The 22,882-nt window shown below is 29.2% G+C and overlaps 3 protein-coding genes across 20 annotated transcripts; 1 reads left to right on the top strand and 2 right to left on the bottom strand.

Annotated features, from left to right (window-relative positions):
* Nucleotides 1-587: 587 nt before the first annotated feature.
* Nucleotides 588-12,778, bottom strand: LOC100747952 (zinc transporter 1). Of its 7 annotated transcripts, none has more exons than XM_033320531.1 (9): nt 12,363-12,722; nt 8,474-8,668; nt 3,654-3,844; nt 3,202-3,424; nt 2,879-3,140; nt 2,652-2,769; nt 2,173-2,388; nt 1,842-1,952; nt 588-1,120 (listed from the first exon to the last, which is right to left on the bottom strand). In XM_033320531.1, the coding sequence occupies exons 3-9, from the start codon at nt 3,828-3,830 to the stop codon at nt 923-925; spliced, it is 1,305 nt and encodes a 434-aa protein (XP_033176422.1). In that variant the 5' UTR covers nt 3,831-3,844; nt 8,474-8,668; nt 12,363-12,722; the 3' UTR covers nt 588-922. The 7 variants fall into 7 exon arrangements, with proteins under 7 accessions (XP_033176422.1, XP_024222366.1, XP_033176424.1 ...); XM_033320528.1 differs by lacking the exons at nt 8,474-8,668; nt 12,363-12,722 and adding exons at nt 1,674-1,776; nt 7,171-7,230 and having other exon boundaries at nt 978-1,120; XM_024366598.2 differs by lacking the exon at nt 8,474-8,668 and having other exon boundaries at nt 12,363-12,778.
* A 543-nt stretch (nt 12,779-13,321) lies between these two features.
* On the top strand, nt 13,322-18,508 carry LOC100747710 (vacuolar protein sorting-associated protein 45). Its single transcript, XM_012384550.3, has 9 exons — nt 13,322-13,415; nt 13,491-13,613; nt 15,615-15,813; nt 16,279-16,428; nt 16,611-16,990; nt 17,183-17,455; nt 17,559-17,723; nt 17,804-18,033; nt 18,161-18,508. The coding sequence occupies exons 2-9, from the start codon at nt 13,521-13,523 to the stop codon at nt 18,357-18,359; spliced, it is 1,689 nt and encodes a 562-aa protein (XP_012239973.1). The 5' UTR covers nt 13,322-13,415; nt 13,491-13,520; the 3' UTR covers nt 18,360-18,508.
* On the bottom strand, nt 15,213-22,880 carry LOC100741408 (metaxin-1). Of its 12 annotated transcripts, XR_004461384.1 has the most exons (7): nt 22,579-22,879; nt 21,962-22,203; nt 21,705-21,870; nt 20,983-21,360; nt 19,786-20,916; nt 19,523-19,584; nt 18,378-18,614 (listed from the first exon to the last, which is right to left on the bottom strand). XR_004461384.1 is itself a non-coding variant. In XM_033319780.1 (6 exons), the coding sequence occupies exons 1-5, from the start codon at nt 22,654-22,656 to the stop codon at nt 20,902-20,904; spliced, it is 879 nt and encodes a 292-aa protein (XP_033175671.1). In that variant the 5' UTR covers nt 22,657-22,879; the 3' UTR covers nt 19,611-20,247; nt 20,880-20,901. The 12 variants fall into 12 exon arrangements, 8 of the variants coding, with proteins under 8 accessions (XP_012239984.1, XP_012239980.1, XP_012240007.1 ...); XR_002946582.2 differs by lacking the exons at nt 18,378-18,614; nt 19,523-19,584; nt 19,786-20,916 and adding exons at nt 15,213-15,357; nt 18,796-18,895 and having other exon boundaries at nt 22,579-22,880; XR_002946581.2 differs by lacking the exons at nt 19,523-19,584; nt 19,786-20,916 and adding an exon at nt 18,796-18,895 and having other exon boundaries at nt 18,367-18,614.
* Between the last annotated feature and the right edge of the window lie 2 nt (nt 22,881-22,882).

The following is a 22,882-nucleotide window of genomic DNA, read 5'->3' as shown; positions in this document are numbered from 1 at the left end:
TACGAAAAGTTCGAGACACTGTTTAATTTCGTTATAAATTCGTCTAACAGATGATTAAATAAACGTAAATTACGTAATTTAAATAAATAAATAAACGTAAATTAAATAAACGTAAATGACTAAATAAACGTAAAAAAAAAGAGCACTTTGTAGTTGAAATCTTGCTGTTCAAACAGGTAATACGTCTTGACATCACGCTTTTCGACACTACAGTAATTTGTCATCCCGCCTAAAGTTGCCTAGCTGCTTTCTGATTGGCTGAGGCGGCGTGGCGCGTTTCTTGCAAAGTAATTGGCGCGAAATTGAAATGTCTCTAGTAAATGACAACGAACTCTGAAAATTTAGACAAGATAACAATGAGAAATTTTTAATGTTTTGTCTCTAATTGATAAAAGGCACATACATTTTGATGAAGAAATGACTTTTTGTAAAAATCAAGGGTATATGAATCATTCTATAAATCTCGTCGCTCACACCACGGATCCAAAGTTGTCATTACGCCGATGATGCTTGAGTATACAGACGAACCTGGTGTGAAGTCAGCAGTAATGGTCTGCACCTTAGAGTGTAAAAACGCTTTAATTAAATAGTCTTCGAATAATTTATTTATCTTTCGTTAATCTAGTAGAATTTTATATGGTGACTAGAACAGGCTCGTAGAATTACGGCCAACATTATTTATTTTTGTTTCTAATCCATCAGTAATTGTACAAATACCACACATCAAACTTATTATATCAAACTTTATAAAACTTAAGATAATAGTTACATACATAGATAATAAAAAGCAATGAAAATTTACTGTTGACTTTAATAGCCATAAAACATAGTATGTATATTACTTTATTGAATTTTTATAATAACATTGTAACGCGCCGCAGATTGTGTTACAGAGGTAGATATTCGAGAATATGACGATAACTTAGACAACCGGTGTATTAACATGTGAATGTGGAAGTTGGACGGAGTGATGTGAAGCGGGCAGTGATAACAAATGTCCGCGTTCCATCTCATTTACTTCCTGCTGTTCGGTTCCTCCTATTGAACCAGTGGAACGTGCAAGACTGTTTCGTTGTCTGCACATGTATGGTGTTTCTCCAGGTGATGGAGTTTCACGACCCTGTAAGAAACATAGATTATATCCACATTTATTACAAGAAAGTATACCTATAATCTTTAATTTAAAGATTATAACATTCGATTCAAAATATATCAAAACATAGTAAGTATCTGGGAGTTTGGAAACCCACTCCATCTAATGCTATACCATATGTATATACATATACGAAATAAATAAGTCGTATATCATGTTTCATTTTATAAAAAGGGGAAATTATATTAAGCCTATTGATATTTTTCTGAATGCATAATTATTTTAGAAGGTGACGGTAAGTTTTTGGATGATCAAGTAGAAGCAAAAAAGAAGAAGATATAAATAATTAAAACTTTTCTATCAAACTTATTAGTGCTTATATTAAAAGCTTGTTTCTCAATATTTATAGATATTCTTGCACTTAACGTTACATAATATTACACTTTCAAGAATGACTTTGTTCCAGTCCAATAAGAAACAAAAAGGTTCCAGTATCTCGAATAAACAATTACCATTTGGCTGTATGATATTAATTGCATAACGCTGGAATAATCAAACATAAACAACAAATAACAGTTACCTATAACTGTATTTGAATCTGATCTAATAGCTTCTACGCATTGTCCAAGACATTTTGATTTAGGGCAGGCAGAGCGGGAATTTGTATCTCTCTTCCAATTAGACTGCAGAAGCGAAGGGATAGATTTTAAATCAACCAAAGGTACATCGAAAAACAGAAAGCACATACCTGTTTAGAAGGACCACAGCATGTTGCATGATTACAAGGCTTGTCAGTCTTTGGACAATCTAGTACACAATCTTCGGTCGGTGTTTCCTTGACCTCGCTGTTAGAGTGGTACTAGAATATCAATAATAGTTCCTCAATCAATTATCAATATATTTTATATCTTTTATAGTTTCGTTATTTTGTTACCACTAAAATCCTACATTTATCCAATTTTTATGTAGAATATACACTCATGTTGATACAATAGTATAAAGAACGTCAAATTAAATACATCACTTGCTGTATTAATCACTAATACGTAATACTTATATGTACGATACAAATTACTTACATCAATAAATTCAGGTTGAATTGTCGTAGAATGTATGCCCTCGTTATGAAAAAATTCTTTCACTTGCTCAGCTATTTTCATATATTCTGACAAATTTCTGCATTTTATATGCGCTGAAGCGATAATACGATCACCAGCTAACTGCCACACATGGAATTCATGTACAGCCAAAACACCGTCTACGTTTTCTAGTAAACGTTGCTGAATGGCATCCACCTAAAATAACATATTCTGTTTAGATTTGTTACGGCTAAACAGTATGAAAATTAAAATTACACCATGAAAATTAATCAACGATCAATTAGCTAAAAAATTCGATAATAAGAATAATAAAAACCTTTTTATTTGATATAGATCTGTTTATAGAAATTTGTACATGTTAATAGAAAATCTCGGTAACGGATATTACTACTGATACTATTCTTATTACTTCTCGTATATTATCTAGAAATTATAGAATCTAGAATGATTCAAATTACCTGAATATGTGTCGGTACAGTCTGCAATAAAATCAGTGCAGATTCTTGGAGTAATGGCCATACCGATTGTAAAATAAGAATAACTATTAAGAGCGAGAGAGCTGGATCAATGTAAAATCTGTAAAAAGAAACAAACATTAAGAGTACTACCGAAGATATTAGATCGTTAAACGATCGTTATACGATTTATATTATAGGATATGTTAGGTAATTTATGCAATATTTACCTATATTTCCATTCTGTCAGCCAAACAATTAAAGCAGAGACTATCACAATCACAGATCCTAGTGCATCCGAGAGTACATGAAGAAACACACCGCGCATATTCATTTGACTCGCATCGTGTACATGGCCGTGTGTCCTTTTGACTTGTGGCGTCGATGGCCTATAACTATCATCATTTTCATTGTCATCCGTTCCTACTAGAGTACTCAATCGGTTGTGACTTCGAGATATGCCATGCGAATGTGCATGAGAACTCCTATGTTCTGCAACCAGAATTATATAACTACATGTAAGAACAAATATTAATTTCTTAATAACATTTACCATGAAAGAGACATAATCCAATAATATTCACTAATAATCCAAGTGCTCCAACCCCTACAAGCAATTTCGCTTCATGTATTTCTTCTACTTCGATAAATCTTTTACACGCCTCCACGGTAATACTGAAACACAATGCGACTAAAAAAACGGCGTTGACTAAAGCTCCTAAAACTTCAGCTCTGGCCCAACCAAATGTGTTTTTGGACCATTTCTTTGGTGACATCTGTAAACAGGACGGAATTTCTAAAATAATGTTCTCAAAATATATTCAGAAAAATAATCAAAGGAAAGGATTTGAGGAAACACAAGATATAAAATTTATAACTGCGATGGGCTTTATAATGTTAATTACAAATTAGCGAATTATGATGCCAAATAAATTCTTGCTGAACAATTATTTGATATTTATTTATGTCGATACAATTACTTGATATTTATCTTGTTCTACCTACCTTGACGGAAAGAAATGCAACGACCAAAGCTGCTACATCAGACAACATATGAAAACTGTCAGCTATCAAAGCCATACAGTTTGTTAGGTAGCCCACAACTATTTCGACTAGGAAAAATAGACCGGTGAGCCATAACATCGTTAATAAACGACATTTCTTTCCTGTGTAACGACCCATAGTAACGTTGGTACCTAAAAATAATATTTCAATTTTATAGAAAAATAACTAAACAATATAAAATTGTATACAATGAGAATTATTGCACGATTATTAACCTAACTTCTTTGTGTCAAAAGTTCAATCTAGAAAAACATATAGTAAATACAGAATAAAGGAAAAAACACAAGATTTTAAATATACAAAGTGTGACAATTGAGAAAATGTAAAAACTGTATTTTCGAAATTCATAAACAACTCTATTTTTCCAATTTGCTTTCTTCTTTGGATATCATTAAAAATATACTTTGATCGTAATATTAATGCGTTCTTGCAATACCTAATTTATCGAGTATATTCGTTTTACAAAATTTATTACCGATTAGAAATCAGCAAGAAATAGGCATTCTGCGCATCGACGATACTTTCCACAGAATTTTATCGGTTGAAAGGTCTTCCATAACTAAAATTTCATCAAAACGTCCCTTACAAATATTGCATACTATTACGTTACACTCAGCAGTGGATACCAACAACAAATTTTTATCCCGCGTTGAATATAATTTTAACGAGGTAAAAAGATCAGCTATGTTTCGTCAAATGTAATTATATTTCACTCTTCGAAAACGAGTTATGATAATAAGAATTAATCAACAATTTTTCACGCAGTTTATCCTCCAACGTGATCACCAATGTAACATTACTAAGGACAAACGTTTGCGGTATATTTATGTTATATGTTATTCTTGGAAAAAATGTTTTGATAATTGACCCGCCACGACCAATTTATTTCTCGTGAAACTTATTAATAACCTCTTATTATTATTAACAGATTCCGAATTAGTACGTCATAACGAGGAGCAGCGACATCATGTTGAAAGCAGAGATGTTGCCTTAGTGTTATTGACGTGTCGTCTAAAAAATGTTGAATAAATACACGTGGTCCTGAAGAAACGTCGTTACGCGGTGAAAAACATCTGTGTACTTCGTACAACAATTTTATTTAACAGGTTCGCAACACGCTATATGGGCTTGGAATAACAAGGTTTGATTTCGACTCACGCGAACTAGCTTCTGATTTTCTAGTTCCTTGAAACTCCTATAAATGCTCCTATCGTTCCCTAAAATTGATGGAAATCAAATCATTAGAAAAGAATAAGACGACGCGACGCAAACACTGGTAGACCTAATGTTCATTCTTATCTTCGTGAGCACAAGGTTGCGCTTTTATCCCTTATCTGAAATGGCGACATCTAGGAAAAATTTTAAGGTGCATAGGTAGGCTGGTTAACAACTCTGCAAATCTTGATTGTTATTTCTATCTAGATTAGCGCGTAAAACTACAATCCGGACGTATCCGGAACCAGTTTTTTTACGCGTTCTGATCACAAATCATTATCAGATGTAACTCACCCTGAAGTACAAGCAACTCGTTAATAAAATTTTATAATCGCGAAAAAAATCACTGAATTATTAATTATTTCGAAATATTAAATCGTGCGAAAAGCTTCTTTCGTTTATAAGGAAATAATGGATGCACAATATTTTTCGTTTTATATTATTTTATCGAGTTACGTATGATCCACTTTGTCCTATCAAAATAAAGATCACAACGTTCGACAGATTAGGTTTCTTATTTGTATAAAGATGCATCGTTATAAAAGACGGATCTGTAAAAGAAAGATACTTTTCGGACGATCTAATACTAATACGTACACGAGAGCAAGCGTAAGTACAACTAAGCACAAGAGAGTATGTAAATACTTTTGTGAACGCATAATAACAATCGTCCTTCACACCTGACACTGTATAGTAACATTGATTGTAACTTCACAAAAGTAGTGTATGCGTAGATTTCGTACGTAATTCCTCGCAATAAAACTTCAATGTAATATGCAGAGATATATAGGAAGATATATGTACAATCTACACGGTTCTCTTCAGTCTACAATTTTCGCCGTATATTGTGCGACGAGGAAAAACACTTGTGAATAATAAAGCTATTTTAGTCGTTTAATGTTATTTATCTTTCTGTCCAACTTTACTATCAGCAATGGTCTGAAAGTATTTCACTGTAGTAACTGATTCCTATCATTTAATTGAGTCCTGTTTACTTTAGGTCAAGAACTTATATGTAACAACTTTTAGTACTAACATACCACTTGACCAGGGATAACAGACACATAATACAATGCCAAGGGAACAGAAAAGAACATATTCATAAGAATTTCGTTATATTTTTTGGCAACGGTAAATATTTCCAACGAAATAAAAATTCGTACAGTCATAAAAGAACGAAAGATCACAACACGGTTATCAACGAGATGTAAAAATTTCTTTCCACTAAATCTCCCACCGATAGCAACATTTTTGTTTGTTACATCACGCGCATTCACCACGCTAACAGTCATATTTTATAATTAATACGTGTACTTCGTGAAGGAAGAATGAATATAAAGTGGACAAACGAAGCGGACGAATATCGCGAATAAATTCGATGAAATATCTTAAGCCACCAGCTTTAGAATAATCCTCTTCTTTTTTTTGTTCCAATATCAAACGAAACTTCGTTCTCCAGCTTTTAATTATTAAAATATCATCAACCGTTAAAATCTAAAGCTTAGCACTAATTTATCGTTACACGCTCCACACTAAATATTCAAAAAGTACTAAGCGAAGTAATTAAAGCCATAAAAAAAAAGTAAACAAAGCTTAGTCGTCATCAAGGATAACACGGTATACAATCTGAACGAATTTAAAGAAAAACAATTATAGAAGGATTCCTAACGACGACTGAAAGTAAAAAAGAATCCTCCATGGTAGAACGAAAAACATAAAACCATAATTAAAGACATTAAATACACATATAACTTGTATGTATATTATTGTACGTATATATATATACACTTGTATGTATATTAAGCATAACACATAAACAATCAAATGGAGTACGAGAGATTAGGAATGATATATTGCAAAATAATCAAGTAAAGCAAATAGAGCACGTCCAGACAAAAGCATGGACGTTTCAGTAAAATAAAGGATTATATATACAACATGTCCAACATTCGAAAAAAAAGAAACAATGTTATATCAGATTTACAACAAGTCACTAGCCTTCCTGCTCATACTTTCGTCAAGAACTAGAGCAATTGAAATTTTGACCGAGATGTCCTCAAGGTAAAACAGGAAATAGATGGACAACAATGGCATCGAACTTACAGGCAATTATTAAAAACAATTATACGAATTAATCTCAAGTCTAGATCTATGCAACATATCAAGTCCAGATCCGAACGAAATAGATATATCAAATATGCTGTTATTAAAAAATTATGTACCAGAAAAAGCATGAAAATACCTGCTGAAGCTATATAAGTGTATATGGAGCAACATTTTCCCAAACAAATGACATGAAGCCATTGTAATACCCATTTTGAAACCTGGAAAAGAAAAACATCTCACATACAGTTACCGGCCCATCGTACTTACGTAATACTTATACGAATTAATTGAAAAAATATAAAAGACTGCGATGATACTTAAAAAATATAACATTATCGCGAATTACCAAAATGGTTTCAGATCTAATCGATCGATAACCACGTAACATTAATATCCAGCATATGGAACGATTTCATCAACCAGCGTTTAATCGATAATAATTTGTGCTGGTATCGAACACAGAACAGGCGAATATAAGTTTTAAGAAACTATCTTAACATTAGATATATGTTGGAGTAGTGTTAATGGATCTTCGTCTGATTGCTAAGAAATATTAAGAAGAGCCTTATAAAATTCAAACCTAAACGTTGCCACATTCCCAATGTTTCATAGTCACAGACGATATTATAATGACTACAAGTAAAAATCTCCAAATATCAAAACCATTGCTTCGAAACACATAGAACAAACCCCAGAAGTTTACTAAGAGAACTGGGTTTCTTACAAAACAAAACTGTCGTTATCGTTGGGCTAAGACTCTGGCTAAGAATACAAAAGCCATCAGTCTTAGTTGAAATAACAATTTCTGCATTAATATCCAGATAAGCTAGGAAGATATTGTCTTATTTTCGAGTTAGGATTTTCGAGTAAGGAGAATTTGGCGAACGAAGACGACTTAAAGAGGCTTTGTACAAGAGTTGATATTCTTCGAATAGAACTCAAAAAGAAATAAGTTCAACTTTTAAAGGCATATGTTCCATCTTCGAAGAGAAATTGGTGGGCCAACCTGTTTATCAGTGCTCCGAGGTATAGTTCCAAATTGTGTTGAAAAGAACTATACGTAACAGGAATAAGAGGACAATATTGAAGATTCTATGGCTGCTCCAATTGTCAGACATTGATTCTACTAAACATTTATAGGATCTGGTGGATAGGAACTAAAAGCAAAACCTCTTCCTCTACAAAGGAAAGCATGTGAAAGAAACTGCAAGAAACATAAGTTACAATATCTGTGAAACGCTCGTGAAATCATGCGAAATTGGACAAATGAACAACAAATATGCCAAGCACCAATTAAGGCAAGGAACTAAAACGCAATCGATGAAACAAGCAATTAATTGGCGAAATATATATGGTTATTTTTAATCTAGATTATGGTAATATTAATAACAAAAAGGGAGAGGAAGAGAATAATTTTGATTGATTAATATTTTACTTACCAGCTTTAACACCCTATTTACTGAAATTATAGAATACGTCTAGGGTACCAATAGGAGTGTACTCTTTAAAGAAGTCTCCTTAGTGTAAGATTCTTTTAGAGATTAACTTTATAACATCTCGTATGGTCGCCATCTCCATCTCACTGATCTAAACCTCGTTGAATCGGGATGGAAAGTTAGAGTAAATTGTAAAATCTGGAAAAGTGAAGGAAGACCGATGGAATTCAATAAGGATGAAGTGACATGGAACAGCTAAACAAAATTTAATTGTTAGAGTCTCAAAGAACTGATCGAGAAACTTAGCTCGAATCATTCTATCGTTCATTGGTACCTAAAGCGTCTAGAGAAGATATTGTACAGAAAATAGAAAAATGATTTCATACGAATTAGTATATACTCTTCTCTCCTAACTCGTCTAACTCGTGTGCCATCTTTAATCCGATCGTGGCAGGGATCTAAAGGAACTTCATAAAACATTGTCGAACATTGAAAAATCAGTAGGAAATATAAACTGCTGGTATCGATGATCTGCCATAAATATAAAAGAAACTTGGCATTTTTTATGAGATGTCCTACATGAGAGGAGAGAAGAAAAGGGCAAACGACAGGAAGGATGCACAGCAAGGAGGCTAAAACCAAAGTTGCAATAGTTTTTAGTCATTAGTTGCTAATTTGTAGTTTATAGTTTATAGTTTTAGTTTTTAGAGATAGAATAATTAAGGGAGTGCAATAGAATAGAGTGGAAAAGAGGGGAGGTAGACATATAAGAAGAGAAATAGACATAAGAGATGTAAAACAGAAAGTTCGTCCAAAGCCGAAAGGCACGGACTAAGCAATAATAAAAAAAATAAATAAATAAATAAATAAAATATGAGATGTCCTAATATTGAAAATTTGGAGAAAAATCTCAGAAGTCTGATTAAAATAATAGAATAATTTTAAAACAAAAGACATGGAAATTGTGTTTTTCTTATTATCACCCGTCGTTAACCGAGATATCGCCGATGACGCGTAAGAGATAGCAAAGACGCTCGCTCTGGTGAATCAGTTTCGGCTAATGGTGGGGTTAACTCTGCATCTATTAACGAAGCAAGAAATGCGTCTATTAACGAGGCAATACTATACTTGACATAATACAGTAAAGACTACTCAATGCTGAGTTCATCGGCAGTGAAAGGATACTTTTGTGAGCAACAAATAACGTATGACGAACTCGTCAGCGAACACCGCAGCTAGGCGTTACATCTGAAGATTTACTCGCCAAAGATCTGCTCGTATCTGGCTCGCGAATTGTCAGCTCTAGTATGAATACAATGATATTTCTGTTTATGAATAGTCCGTAGCAGCTCGCGAATTGATCATGAACTGCTGGCAAATAGTTCTGGCCAATTGTGAATCCAATATATCTGCTACGGAACAGCCAGCGAGTACGATTGGTAAACACAACTCTTCAAGGTCTTTATACTTATTTCGTTGACAATTTGACAAATTAAATTAATGTAACCAAATTTTATGATAATATCGGGTTTGATCTTATTTTAATCAGAAAGATGTTATCAAGATATTGAACGATTCTTTGTTAACAAAAAAATAAAAATTAAAAATTTTTTATCATTAATTTAATATTGTCTTACAGATGTGAAGGTGACACAGATCTTGAAAAGGAAAAAATTACTCGCTTGATTGATCCCCCCTTGATGGGGATGATGACCCCATTTATGGGGATGCGACAATTAAAATACAGTCCTTTGTGAACATTTGGAGTCTTGTTGATAATATTTATGTTATAAAAAGATACCAACATAACATTTTCTAGAAACTATTTTTCATGTTGAAATGCAATACTTTTCAATTCTTCAATATTTTAGATATAAAAATAAACTCTTCTTTTAATTACAATACTTAGTACTTATGTAATTATTTATAAATTATAAATTATAAATAAATTATAAACTATTTTATTAATTTTAATATTTTTAATACATCTCAATAACTAATAGCAACACAGTTCTACTACCAAAAATATAATAGATGTGTGATATATCTTCTCATTTCAGCAAATTAACAAGAACTAGTTTTGATATCAATGTTGTACATAAGTACCTATATACATGATGCCATAAGATGATGTCATTAAGTGGTTCGTAACTACATGAAAATATTGTCACTTTTCTGGTGATAAGTACAGATAACAAATGACACTTTCAAATTCATTCTTGTTATCATAAAAGGATCACAGTTCTGGATTTTTCAACACCGAATATCAATAAAAATATCTATCAATGTCTTAGTAAATTGAAGTATTAATATTTTGTACATTGTGATATTTCTTGTATGTTCTACTTTGTTATATTCTGAATAAGAATGTGATGACTAAAACCGTAAATTAAACAAGGCACACATATGATTTACACTAACATTGGATTCAACAAACCTACATTACACTCATTCCGGAAAAATGAAGGCTATAACTCCAACTTTTTATAATGTACAGTGCAAAAAAATAGCAATACATTTCTAGAATGATCGTGGTGAATCATGAAATGTCCTATCTAAAACAGATCTTGTACACTTGACATAAACAACCATAAATTTATAGTTGAGGCAATTTTTCTCAAAAACTGCAAAAATATCAAACACATTTTTAAACCACAATTTATATGTTAGATCACAATGAGCATTCTGTATACACAAAATGTTTTTGTGTAACTTACTTAACATTCATGCTTGTATGTTAATATTGTTCTTAGATTATTTACTATTTACTTTTATGAGTATATTAAAATGTTAGTTTCAAGTAACATAAATACACAATTACAATGTAGTTTAAGATAAAGAAGATCAACAGATTATTAAAGTATCTTGCAAATACATGGTAACGGACGATCATTATTTTGACATTATACAACTAAATAAGATCGCCTAGACTAGTTGTATTAAAAACATGTTATTAATAAAAAAATATTTAAGGACATAAAGCTAGGTACTTCATCTTATCTAGGTTAAATAAAGAATAATTCCTGTTTCTTTGTTAATAACATGCTATTCACTTTCTATCTGACTGTCAAATGTAAACGCACTGTAAATAAAATCAATAGAATCAGTGTGAAAGCTAATGGTTTTTTAACATCATTTTTAACAAAATGGTGCAATGGCAGTATATGATTTCTTTGATTAATTTGGCCCTTGTGATGATTACAATATAGGTAAACAGATTTGGCTATTAATACTATGTCACATGTAATACTTTTTATCAATAGTATTTTTGAATCATTTGATAATATTATTGTTTTATATAATTTATTAATAATGAATTATATTTAATTGTACAAATGTTTTAGTAATAATGTTAAACTTTCATAAGAAAAACATCAAAATAATAAGATCAACAAAAATTCTCAAATATTTTATGCATTATGTGAATTAATAGTTGTTTTAATATATTCTGTCTCTCCACATAAATAGAACATATATATTATAAAATTTATAAGAAATTAAATGTAGCCTTTATTGTAACATTTGAAATTATATTTTGTAAAAGAGTTTTTATTTTACGAATGTTGATGATTGCCACTATATATTACAAACATGATAGTAAATATAATCACAAAAATTAATAATGAATATGTTTTATTATGTTATTAACGTAACATATCAATCTGTTTTACACATTTAATAATAATAATAAAATTTATAATCTTTAGAACACAACCTTATTCAACAACAAAAAATATTATTACATATATTTAAAGAGAATACTCGTAAAACAATATTTAGAAACAACATTTAAATACTTCATAAGTTAATAACAACGTTATTTGCTCCATTCTTATGAGATTCATTATAAATATTATAAACACAATGTTATAAACACAATAGTTGTACTTACTTTATAATAAAATATTATAATTCTTGCTATAATGTATCAAAATTGCATCGAGTAACACCAACACGAACTGTTTATGGACATGTTACACAGTACTGATGTGTATTCACGAGTACAAGAACTAATAAAAACTGACATTAGATTTTTTTTAAATACTCCAAAACACTAACTATCTCAATTCATTTTTAAAAAACTAAAGTGTACAAAACATTCACATTTAATCCCAGTTTAACAAAATTCTTGTATAACGTTACGTTACAAAACCACTAACAAAGTAACAATAAAGATAGATAATCAAATATCACTATACTTTTTTGAAACTACCAACAGTAGCCATAATGATACATTATGTTCTGAAATTGACTAGCAAAAATGAACTGAGTTGTTTCTTCTTTAATCTATGTTTATATACTTTGTATAGAAGGTAAACTTCCCTTGCTATTGTTTTTAAGCATATATATATATTTTTTTTTTCAAATCTATAGACTGCAGAATGACAAAAAATTCTACCAAGACCAAATTTATTCGTTTAGAATTAAGTCAAAAATTAACTCACAAAGTATATGTTTCTTAATTGCGTAAACACTTTATTTATTTCAAATATCGTAACTTATGTTTTGAAATTTAAGATTTCTTATACCATAGATAAAACAATACCAAGAGATGGTTAAAAAGATATAATTTATATCTTTCTTGTATATTGCGCGTAAAATATCAATTAATACGTTTAAGTTATGATAACTAGAATAAAAATGAACCGAATAATTGTATAAAGATTTTAATATTTTTTACATATATAATATATTGACAAACAAGAAATTCAGTTTCTTAGATATTAAAATATTTAGTAATACACAAATGTTTCTGAAAATTATAGAGAATAAAACTGATTCAACATTTATTCCCTAGTTAGTGTACTAATTCCCTATGTTCCTTCCATTTCGTAATTTTAGTTCCAGTTTCAGTTCCGTAATTTTACTACATATATCTTATCTTGGTCTTCTCAAAGTAAATTTTTGGACCAGTGATAGTAGGTGGTGTTTACATTTGGGAAGTGTATGCTTTTCATAATTTGTAATATATGCAGATTAAATACATAATTATTATCAATTGACAAGATGTAATTGTTAGTTACAGACAGATAAACAAAATTAAGATAAAATGAATTTAATTACTGCATTAAAATTTTATATTACTCGTATGACAGAAGAAAGTGGACCTGGCATGAAAGTTCTTTTGATGGATAAACAAACGGTAAATCCAAGATTTTGTATAATAAGTAATATTTAAAAATTACAAACTGAAATATAATTACATGAAACAACTTAAATTATGAACTTTTATAATATATTCATTCATCTTATGTATGCAAATGATAAAATACATTGTATTATTGTTTAAAAAAAATGAAAAATGTAAATTGTTAAAGTTACGACAATTGTATTGAATTCTCTTTCTTTTTTTGTTATACTTATTGAATCTTATAGTACTTTGATTTCTATTAATATTAATTTTAATTGATATATTCTACTCCTTCGTGGAATTTTTTCCTTATATAAATAATTCTAGACCTATAAATAAATCTTATGTACATATAAACAAATCTTAAACTTCTATGATAGCATCGAACTATATGAACATTTTCATTGACATACTTCTAAGAAATGAAATTTATAGTGATTAGATTATAAGATTTTGATCATTACTTTAAATTTTTATTGAGATAATGTTAGTTAATTATAAAACTGCTGTTATGTTAAATATTGTTATGATTTACCTATTTTACTATTTGAGTAAAACATCATGCATTTTCTCTTTTTTTGTCTATAAATTCTTTGATAATGGTGAGATCTATATGCGTATATTTGTAGATATGTTGATTTTATATATTTTTATTTATTTTAAATTTGTTGAACATCTGCAGTTTATGAATAATATTGATAAATATATAATAACAGTAATAAGGAAAAACATTCTTTTTAATTTTATATAAAATATAACTCATTATGTATATTAAATCAAGGTGGAATATGTGGCAAACAATATCACAATTAAAAAACATAGCAATAAATAGCTTTTATTAATAACATTGCGGTATTACAACAAATGCTGGAACGATTGCAACTTACCCCTTCTTTAAATGTTAGATTATTCATGACTCTTGTTAGAAAAATTTTATTTATGACATTAATTGTGACATTAACATGCAGAGATAATATAGTTAAGTATATTGATTATTTTTATTATCTATATATTATTTGTATCAAATGATAACTTTGCCTGGAATGGAATTCCCTTAAATGTATATATCAATATAAATATTAGAAGATTCACATATTTCTATATATACTACAATGAATGGATGCTGTAATAAACAACCAACATTCAGCTTAAACAAAATCTAACTTAAAGTGCATAATAAAGCAGCATCTTATGAGAAGCAGGAGTAGACTGACCTGGGTCACTATGATTCTCAGACCACCATATAAAAAATATGTTAAAGACAGAACATTTGATGTAGAATTTAAACTGGATTTTGATCTTTAATATACTTAAATAACATTATTTATTCATATTCATATTAAATTTGAAGTATACATTAGCCAAAATATATGCTTGAACTGTGTAATTTTTATTTACAGTGCAGTCTATATCTTGAACGTTTATCTAATCATATAGTTTCCTCTGTATTGTAACTTTACTACTGCATGTAAATACGTTAAAATTTAAATTAACAATAGAAGCTCCAATTTTTTAAAGATTAAAATCCTTGTTTGAATATTCATAAATTTGACTTAATTTCCTCAATTTCAATGACTAGCAGATAATTTGGTTTGAGATATTTTCACTTGATAATTGTTTCATGTCTTTATTACAAATATAATATAATAAAATACATTGGTCGCTTAAATAGTCACAATTCGGAACCGAGCTTTACTAAATAGTCGGACAGGCGAGTTTTCCTGCATTAGCCGCTATTATCTGATTTCGACTCGTCCTGCAATAAAGACGCAGAGGATGAGAACAAAATATAGGAAAAGCATGTGAAATATAGCAGAATGTCTACAACAAGTAGAAAATAATTTAAATATCGTGGTATCATTCTAATCCAAAAAATCTTAACAATCTGATTAAAGCAATCTTACAATGATTTATTAGTAATTAAGTAATTGATGATACCCAAGATAACCGAGTTACGTAAAAACAAATACATATATAAATTCAAAGGAAAGTTTATAATTTGTATATTTCCAGACAAGTATCGTGAGTTTACTATATAGTCAGTCGGAAATATTTCTTAAAGAAGTTTATTTATTCGAAAGGATTGACACAAATGTTCGTAACGAAGGATTAAAGCATTTGAAATGTATAGTTTTCATAAGACCAACCAAAGAAAATATCGAATACCTCTGCAACGAATTAAGGTGTCCCAAATATGGCACATACTATATTTGTAAGTAATTACAAAAAATTTTGCATCCTTAAATTCAGTATTCCAGTATTCTAAAATGTATCAGACTAAAATATACCAAACTTATTTATTTAACTTAAAATTATGTACCACAGTATTTATATAAGCACTTGTTAAAATTAACATAATGCAAAAATGATTTGTTCTTGATTTATTATAGTACTTTTTGATTTTTAGATAGTAAATTTTGTTAATATCTACTGTTCTATGCATGTATTTCTCGTATTGTTTAACGATAGCGTTTTGTGTTTCGACCTTATTTCTGTACAAAGTGCTAATCTGTATATCATATTACTTTAGATGACCTGTAACTAAATATAGATAGGTGAAAAGAGAGGAGATTACTTGTTATTATTTCCATAATTCCCAATTATTTTGAAATTGTAAAATGCTAATAATAATTATATCAATCAACTATTAGGCTATAATCACTATATTGTCATTTAGATTTCAGTAATATTATCGCAAAGGCTGATATTAAACTTCTAGCTGAAAGTGATGAACAAGAAGTAGTAAGAGAAGTTCATGAATATTACGCAGATTATTTAGCTATCAGTCCGCATTTGTTTTCACTTGGGATTAATACATGCTCGCAAGGTACCGAATTTTTTATAACTAATTAATTAATTGAGAATCGTTACGTGAAAAAATGATTAAGAAATCTATTATAAAGTTTTTGATAATAAATATTACACCAAACTGGCGTAATGTAATGATGAAAGCAAAAAAGAGAGCGAAAAATATAAAAAAATAAAATAAAAATAATTTGTTTTTCTAAGGCTTGCTATGGAATCCAGTACATCTACACAGAACCGTCCTAGGCTTAATTTCAGTCTTATTATCAATTAAAAGATGTCCTTATATACGTTATCAAAATAGTTCTGAGATGGCAAAGAGATTATCAGAAAAAATACGCGAAGTATTAAGTAAAGAATCGAATTCGTTCGAATTTAGACAAGATTCTAGTCCGATTTTATTAATAGTTGATCGAAGAGATGATCCTGTTACACCCTTATTAAATCAGTGGACTTATCAAGCAATGGTTCATGAATTATTAACTATTAACAACAATCGTGTTAATTTATCACATGTGAAGGGCATCTCGAAGGAATTAAAAGAAGTTGTTCTTAGTGCAGAACATGATGAATTTTATGCAAGTGTAAGACTATGCCTATTATCGTTTTATTGATGATTTTATGTATGTGTATATAGATACATATAATAGGATTCCTTATATACGTTCAACTAAAGGTACATTTCGCGTTATATGGGATTCCGCTATATGTATAATAATAATTTTCTAATTATTATTAGTATAATTTATATTTAAAACAGAAATGTTTTTGAACAGAATTTATATCTTAACTTTGGCGAAATTGGGCAAACAATAAAAGAATTGATGGATGAATTTCAAAAGAAAGCTAAGAAACATCAGAAAGTAGAAAGCATAGCCGATATGAAAAATTTCGTCGAAACTTATCCGTTATTTAAAAAGTTATCTGGTACAGTATCAAAGCATGTGACAGTAGTTGGCGAACTATCTTCTCTTGTGGAAAAACATCATTTACTGCAAGTATCGGAATTAGAACAGGAACTTAGTTGTCAAAATGACCATTCTATGCAGGTGTAGTAAATTTAACAAGTTGTTAATTGTGCTTGCAAATTATTATGCTTTTGTAAGGGTTATTTAACAATAAATAATTATACGTTTTTCTTTACTATCAAAGCTACAAAAAATAAGGGAGCTTATTAATAATCAACAAATACGAGAAATCGATGCTGTGAGATTGGTGATGCTTTATGCGCTTCATTATGAGAAATATGCAAGTAATGATATCAATGGTTTATTGAACTTATTAAAAAACAGAGGTGTTTCGGAAAAATTTTTGAAGGTATATGAAAATGAATAGACTTTTATTCGTGAGTTTGGTATAAGCTTCGAATTTATTACAATTTCAAAATGATATTGCAGCTAGTATACAACATATTAGAATATAGCGGAATTAATGCGAGGCAAAATAACTTATTTGATCGAGAAGCAGTAGCCAAGATTACTAAAAAGTTATTCAAAGGTTTAAGTGGAGTAGATAATATTTATACCCAACATACGCCATTACTGAATGAAACACTTGAGGATTTAATAAAAGGAAAGCTAAGTTTGCAAACATTTCCATATCTTGGAAATACAATGATGTCAAAAAGGTAAATTGTATATTTTATGGAATTCAGAATAGAAAATTAATTAATAAATTTATAATTAGGAATTTGTGCGTATATGTGTGCGCGCACTATTGTGCATATTAGTAACTGTGTATTTGTTATTCTACAGGCCACAAGATATCATTGTTTTTATGATCGGAGGAACAACATATGAAGAAAGTTTAACAGTCCATAATTTAAATAAACAAAATCCTGGGATAAAAATTATTTTAGGTGGCACTACTATCCATAATTCTACAAGTTTCTTAGAGGAGATTCAACAAGCTACTTCAGGCATTTTATCGCGATACAAAAACAATAACAATTGAAACATTATTTGTACATAATTTGGTTTTAAGTATTTATTTATATAATTTGGGATTATTTATAATGGTTACAATCATATTCCACTGATAACAATATTGAGAACAAATTGTAGTATTAAAAAAATAGGAAATTATATTAATGTTAAGTAAAACTTGTGTTCCCAATGAAGTAATTTTTCCAATTTCTTCATTTTATTCATCGCAGGTAAGAGCATCTTCAACAGGTACGTTTGCAATTTCATTCTCCTTTACCGGTACCTTTAACATATATTTCGTATGTTTCTAACGTTAACATGACATAAATGTCAATAATTAAAATTACACATTACAATCTGCTGGACAGAATATCTCTGATTTCTATTGCACTCAGCTGTATAAGTGATGAAAATGAATCAAAATATTTACATGATTAATTAAAATTCGGCCTTATTTTACATACGTGCAACTTCTTCTTATCTTAAACTCAAATCCATGAATATAGAACTTCTGATATTTTATTCCCTTATATGTTTCAGAGGAATTCTTACCAGCTTCCATTTCTAAAATCATTTTTACGATAAAATACACTTATTTTTACTAAATATTGCATGTCTTAAAATAGTAATTTATTATAATCGTTCAAATAAATAGAATGTAATTTATTTAGAGAACTTTACATATGTATGTATTATCTTACTTATAAACAGGAAAAGTGTAAATATCTTACTTGTATCAAATTTTTAAAATTTGTAAGTATAATTAAAATATAGAGTATTATTTAAAAACGTTTTATAAATACATCATAATTTGTTTCTTATATATATATATATATAAAAATGTCTTTTAAGCTGTATTTAATAATTTGTTCATGGAAGTTTACTGAATCTCAAGAATATTTTAATTAATTTTTAAATTTCAGTAATTAAGAAACGAAAACCCCAAATGCAATTTTGTATTTTCGTCTTATTTTAGTTTATAGAAGCTTCCCTTAAGTTACCTATCAAACATTTTTCATAAAAAATGTTTCATACGATATACATGTATCTTTTAATTCTATAGATAGTAAATATTGCTTTTGATAATTGGTTCGCTATTAATTTACGTATTTTTATAACATTCATGCATTATTAATATAAATCGACCAAAATGCACACATAATTACAGCAGCAAAGTAAGTACTTACTTACCTTGAGCCACAAAGATGTATCAATACGAAATATCCATTGGTTAACCGCCTAATAACTACAGGCTGGGTTTTGAAAGAAATGATACGAATTAAACTTAACAATACGAGTATATTCTAACAAAGAATCAAAACTACAATGTAACTTGAAATAATCTAAGTTACAAGAATTATAAATCTAGTTGCAAGAATTATAAAGCCTCGATTTAGCGATGATTCTTGCTCAGTTTTACGTATGAGTGACGCGGGATGTTCTTAGGCACTTACTGAATATCCGAATACGATGATTCGACAGTACGTTTAAAAGGGAATGTAACCCGTAGATTATAATGACTGACACAATACAATGTACGAAATGATTCAAAATGTACGTGAATCCGATCGCAATGTTCTATATTAATTTTAGGAATTGCATGTAGAATTTCAAAATGCCGCTCCTTTTATATCCTAGAATTCCATAATTTTAATTACGAAATAGACTATGATCTTATACGAACTAATACGATATATGTACTTGCATATTATGCCATGAGCCAACCACATAAATAAGATACGCTAGTCTAAACGTGCGTTTTGGCTCCATGCAGGATGCGTATGTACCACTATATTATTAAAATAAACATAAGTATATTCCATTCTCTCAGCGCATATTCCTCCTAATAATTAATTTCATAGTTTCGTAAATGTAAGTCATACTGTATAAACATATATACTATTGGCACATTAGATCTGAAAGTCATGTGAAATTGGTGCAGTAATTATTGTAATTCTGGTTAACTTTCTGACTATTATTAGCGCTTATTATATTCGACGTCACTGTGTATTATGGTCGGCACTTTCTTATACTTTCGTTTTGAATAAGCTAAATGCTGTAGATATATTACTTATTTTACATATATATATGCATTTATCTTTATTAATCAATAAATGGTCCACTACATGAAATTTACAACACTGGCTATAAAAAATTATATTATGTTATTTAAGAAAGTAAGTGTGTCTGACCTTCTAATTGAAAAAGCGCTTTTTAGAATTTGTTATATTCGATTTATTGGTTGTATCGATTCAACGTTAAGTAATTTTTCTTAAGAAAATTTTTCTGTCAGATTATCGGTAATGTTTAGGAAATCATGACCGTCATTATGACGAATACCACATGTATGCCACCCCTATAGCTAACCCTTAGCTATACATAATTAATGTAAGTATTATGATTACGTTTTAGAAGTAAACACTAATCTTTGTTTGAAGAAACGTATACGAAAAAAATAAGCAGCGTAAAATTTCATCATAAATAAAAATTGTTTATAAATTATAATTCATTAACGATCTACGACAATACGAAAACTATACATACTTACTGTATTATACAAATCATTACCGCTAAAACACAAATATCTACTGAATTTGTAAAGAAATTATTGCTATCTATGTTATTCACTGTATTGCATCAAAAGTATTTACCTCTAATATTCCAGTTGAAAATGCGTAAGTTGCCATCACCAAAGTAGCAAAAAATCCAGCAAAGAACTGATTTCGTCTCTTGTTAGGGAATTCATTTTGCGCATATTTTTTTATACTTTGATCATTTTCTTTGGTCTTATATTCGCAACATTCGTTCGAAAAATATCTTTCCGATATGCGGGATATGTACGACATTAGGTTTGTGCAGGCTTTTAAATGGTTTTGTAATGCTGGATTCGGTAAAGGAGCTTTGAGCAATGGTGCTAAGTAAGAATATACAATAGCATCCAATAGAGTAGGTTCTTCACCCAGAAAATATACTGAATCTCCAAGACTTGTGGATAGCAGTGTCAAACATTTCTGTGCTTCAGAGTAAACCTATTACATATATAATATCAGAATTATATATAAGATGAAAAATCCTGTACTTTAAGTAATTAACAAAGACACATACAATTGAGAAAAATATATTAATTTCAATAATTTGTATTTGAGTTAAAAAATTATTTGAATTTATTGGAAATTGATTTTATGCAACAACTTAATATTTATTATTATAAATATTAGGAGTAGTAGAGAATAACTACCACAAATACACAGATTTATATTAAAATATTAATGTATATGTAAGTATATTAAATTCAGTTATTAAATTTTAATATTATGAGTAAAATGTTAGTATTATCATTTGTGAAATCAGTCTACTTAATTTATCTAACTACCTTATTTTCTATGACGCTTATATTATCTTCTACAGGATACAAAGTTTCAAGCATAGCTCGAGCTTGTCGTTCAAATTTTCCTGGATAGTAAAAATTTAATGGAAAGGGCAGTGTTTTACAATACCATGGTCTTATTAATTCATTCACATTTTTCTCGTCTATCCACCTAAAGGTAATAATATTTCGTTTTTAATTCATACAATTCCATTGAATTTTATTTCACATACTCTTGCCTTGTAATAAGAGAATGTACATACCAAATGAACTGCAATGCTGGGAATAATTTTTCTTTCAACATTGTATTATAAGCCATAATTTTTGCACATTCTTTTCGACTTAAATTCTGTTCTGTATTATAATTCTTTCCTCTAAAATATTCTATTATATCCTTGGTTTCATTAAATGTACCATCATTAGTTTTTAGTATAGGTAAGTTGCCATTAAATGGATTACTAGTTGCATTAATTTTCAAAGGTATATCATTAAATTTGGCATAAACCTAGAAAAATAAGAAATATAGTACCGATAACATATAGAAATCCATGACTGATAAATGATAATAAGAACAAATTATTAAAAAACTAAAGTAAGTTCAAATTATCTTATTGAACCATTATGGTTTTTGTTATGAGCAGCTGGCGAGAAGTATTTTATGGAATATGATCGTAAATATGTCAACAAGCACGTGGACCAGACGCTCAATACATATTTATAAGCAGTACTCAAATAATGAAAAATTAGGTAACACACATATTGTTTATTAAAATACTGAAATTACCATTCATCTTGTTTACAAGATATAAGAGTAATTAAAATATTCCACAACGTTTTGTGACAATGAGAATATATTATAACCTATACACAAATTACATACCAAAACCTGCAAACATTCCGTGTCAACTGACGGTAAACCCCAATCACCTTTCCAAATAGTTAATTCAAACGTGTCCATTGTCAAAAAATAAAAAAAATTAATCACTTATTTCATAAATTAAAGTACACAATAATCACACGTGCTTCTTTTCACTATACAGTAAACAAAGATTTTTGTCGTTATTAAACCAGATGTAAGATTTAGTGTATTTCTCAGAAAATAATCAATGAATTAATTTGTGAAATCAACAAAAGAAGATTAACTCAAATTTACTTATTTATTTGTACGAATATTTATATATATG

The sequence above is a fragment of the Bombus impatiens genome, unplaced genomic scaffold (genome assembly GCF_000188095.3).
Source record: "Bombus impatiens unplaced genomic scaffold, BIMP_2.2 scf_0020, whole genome shotgun sequence".
Taxonomy (NCBI): Eukaryota; Metazoa; Arthropoda; class Insecta; order Hymenoptera; family Apidae; genus Bombus; species Bombus impatiens.
The sequence above is the reverse complement of the archived record's forward strand: the minus strand, read 5'-3'. Positions and strand labels throughout refer to the sequence as shown.

Bases quoted from the DNA above. Each gene is read 5' to 3' on its own strand.
- LOC100747952 (XM_024366598.2), bottom strand. From the start codon at position 3,830: ATGGGTCGTTACACAGGAAAGAAATGTCGTTTATTAACGATGTTATGG. The intron at 3,141-3,201 runs GTAAATGTTATT...TTCTGGTTGCAG, and splicing joins TGGATTATGTCTCTTTCATG to AACATAGGAGTTCTCATGCA. The intron at 2,770-2,878 runs GTAAATATTGCA...TTCTTTTTACAG, and splicing joins CTGACAGAATGGAAATATAG to ATTTTACATTGATCCAGCTC.
- LOC100747710 (XM_012384550.3), top strand. From the start codon at position 13,521: ATGAATTTAATTACTGCATTAAAATTTTATATTACTCGTATGACAGAA. The intron at 13,614-15,614 runs GTAAATCCAAGA...GTATATTTCCAG, and splicing joins TTTTGATGGATAAACAAACG to ACAAGTATCGTGAGTTTACT. The intron at 16,429-16,610 runs GTACCGAATTTT...TGTTTTTCTAAG, and splicing joins GATTAATACATGCTCGCAAG to GCTTGCTATGGAATCCAGTA.
- LOC100741408 (XM_012384557.3), bottom strand. From the start codon at position 22,656: ATGGACACGTTTGAATTAACTATTTGGAAAGGTGATTGGGGTTTACCG. The intron at 22,204-22,578 runs GTATGTAATTTG...TTATTTTTCTAG, and splicing joins CGGAATGTTTGCAGGTTTTG to GTTTATGCCAAATTTAATGA. The intron at 21,361-21,704 runs GTAGTTAGATAA...TATATGTAATAG, and splicing joins TAAGCGTCATAGAAAATAAG to GTTTACTCTGAAGCACAGAA.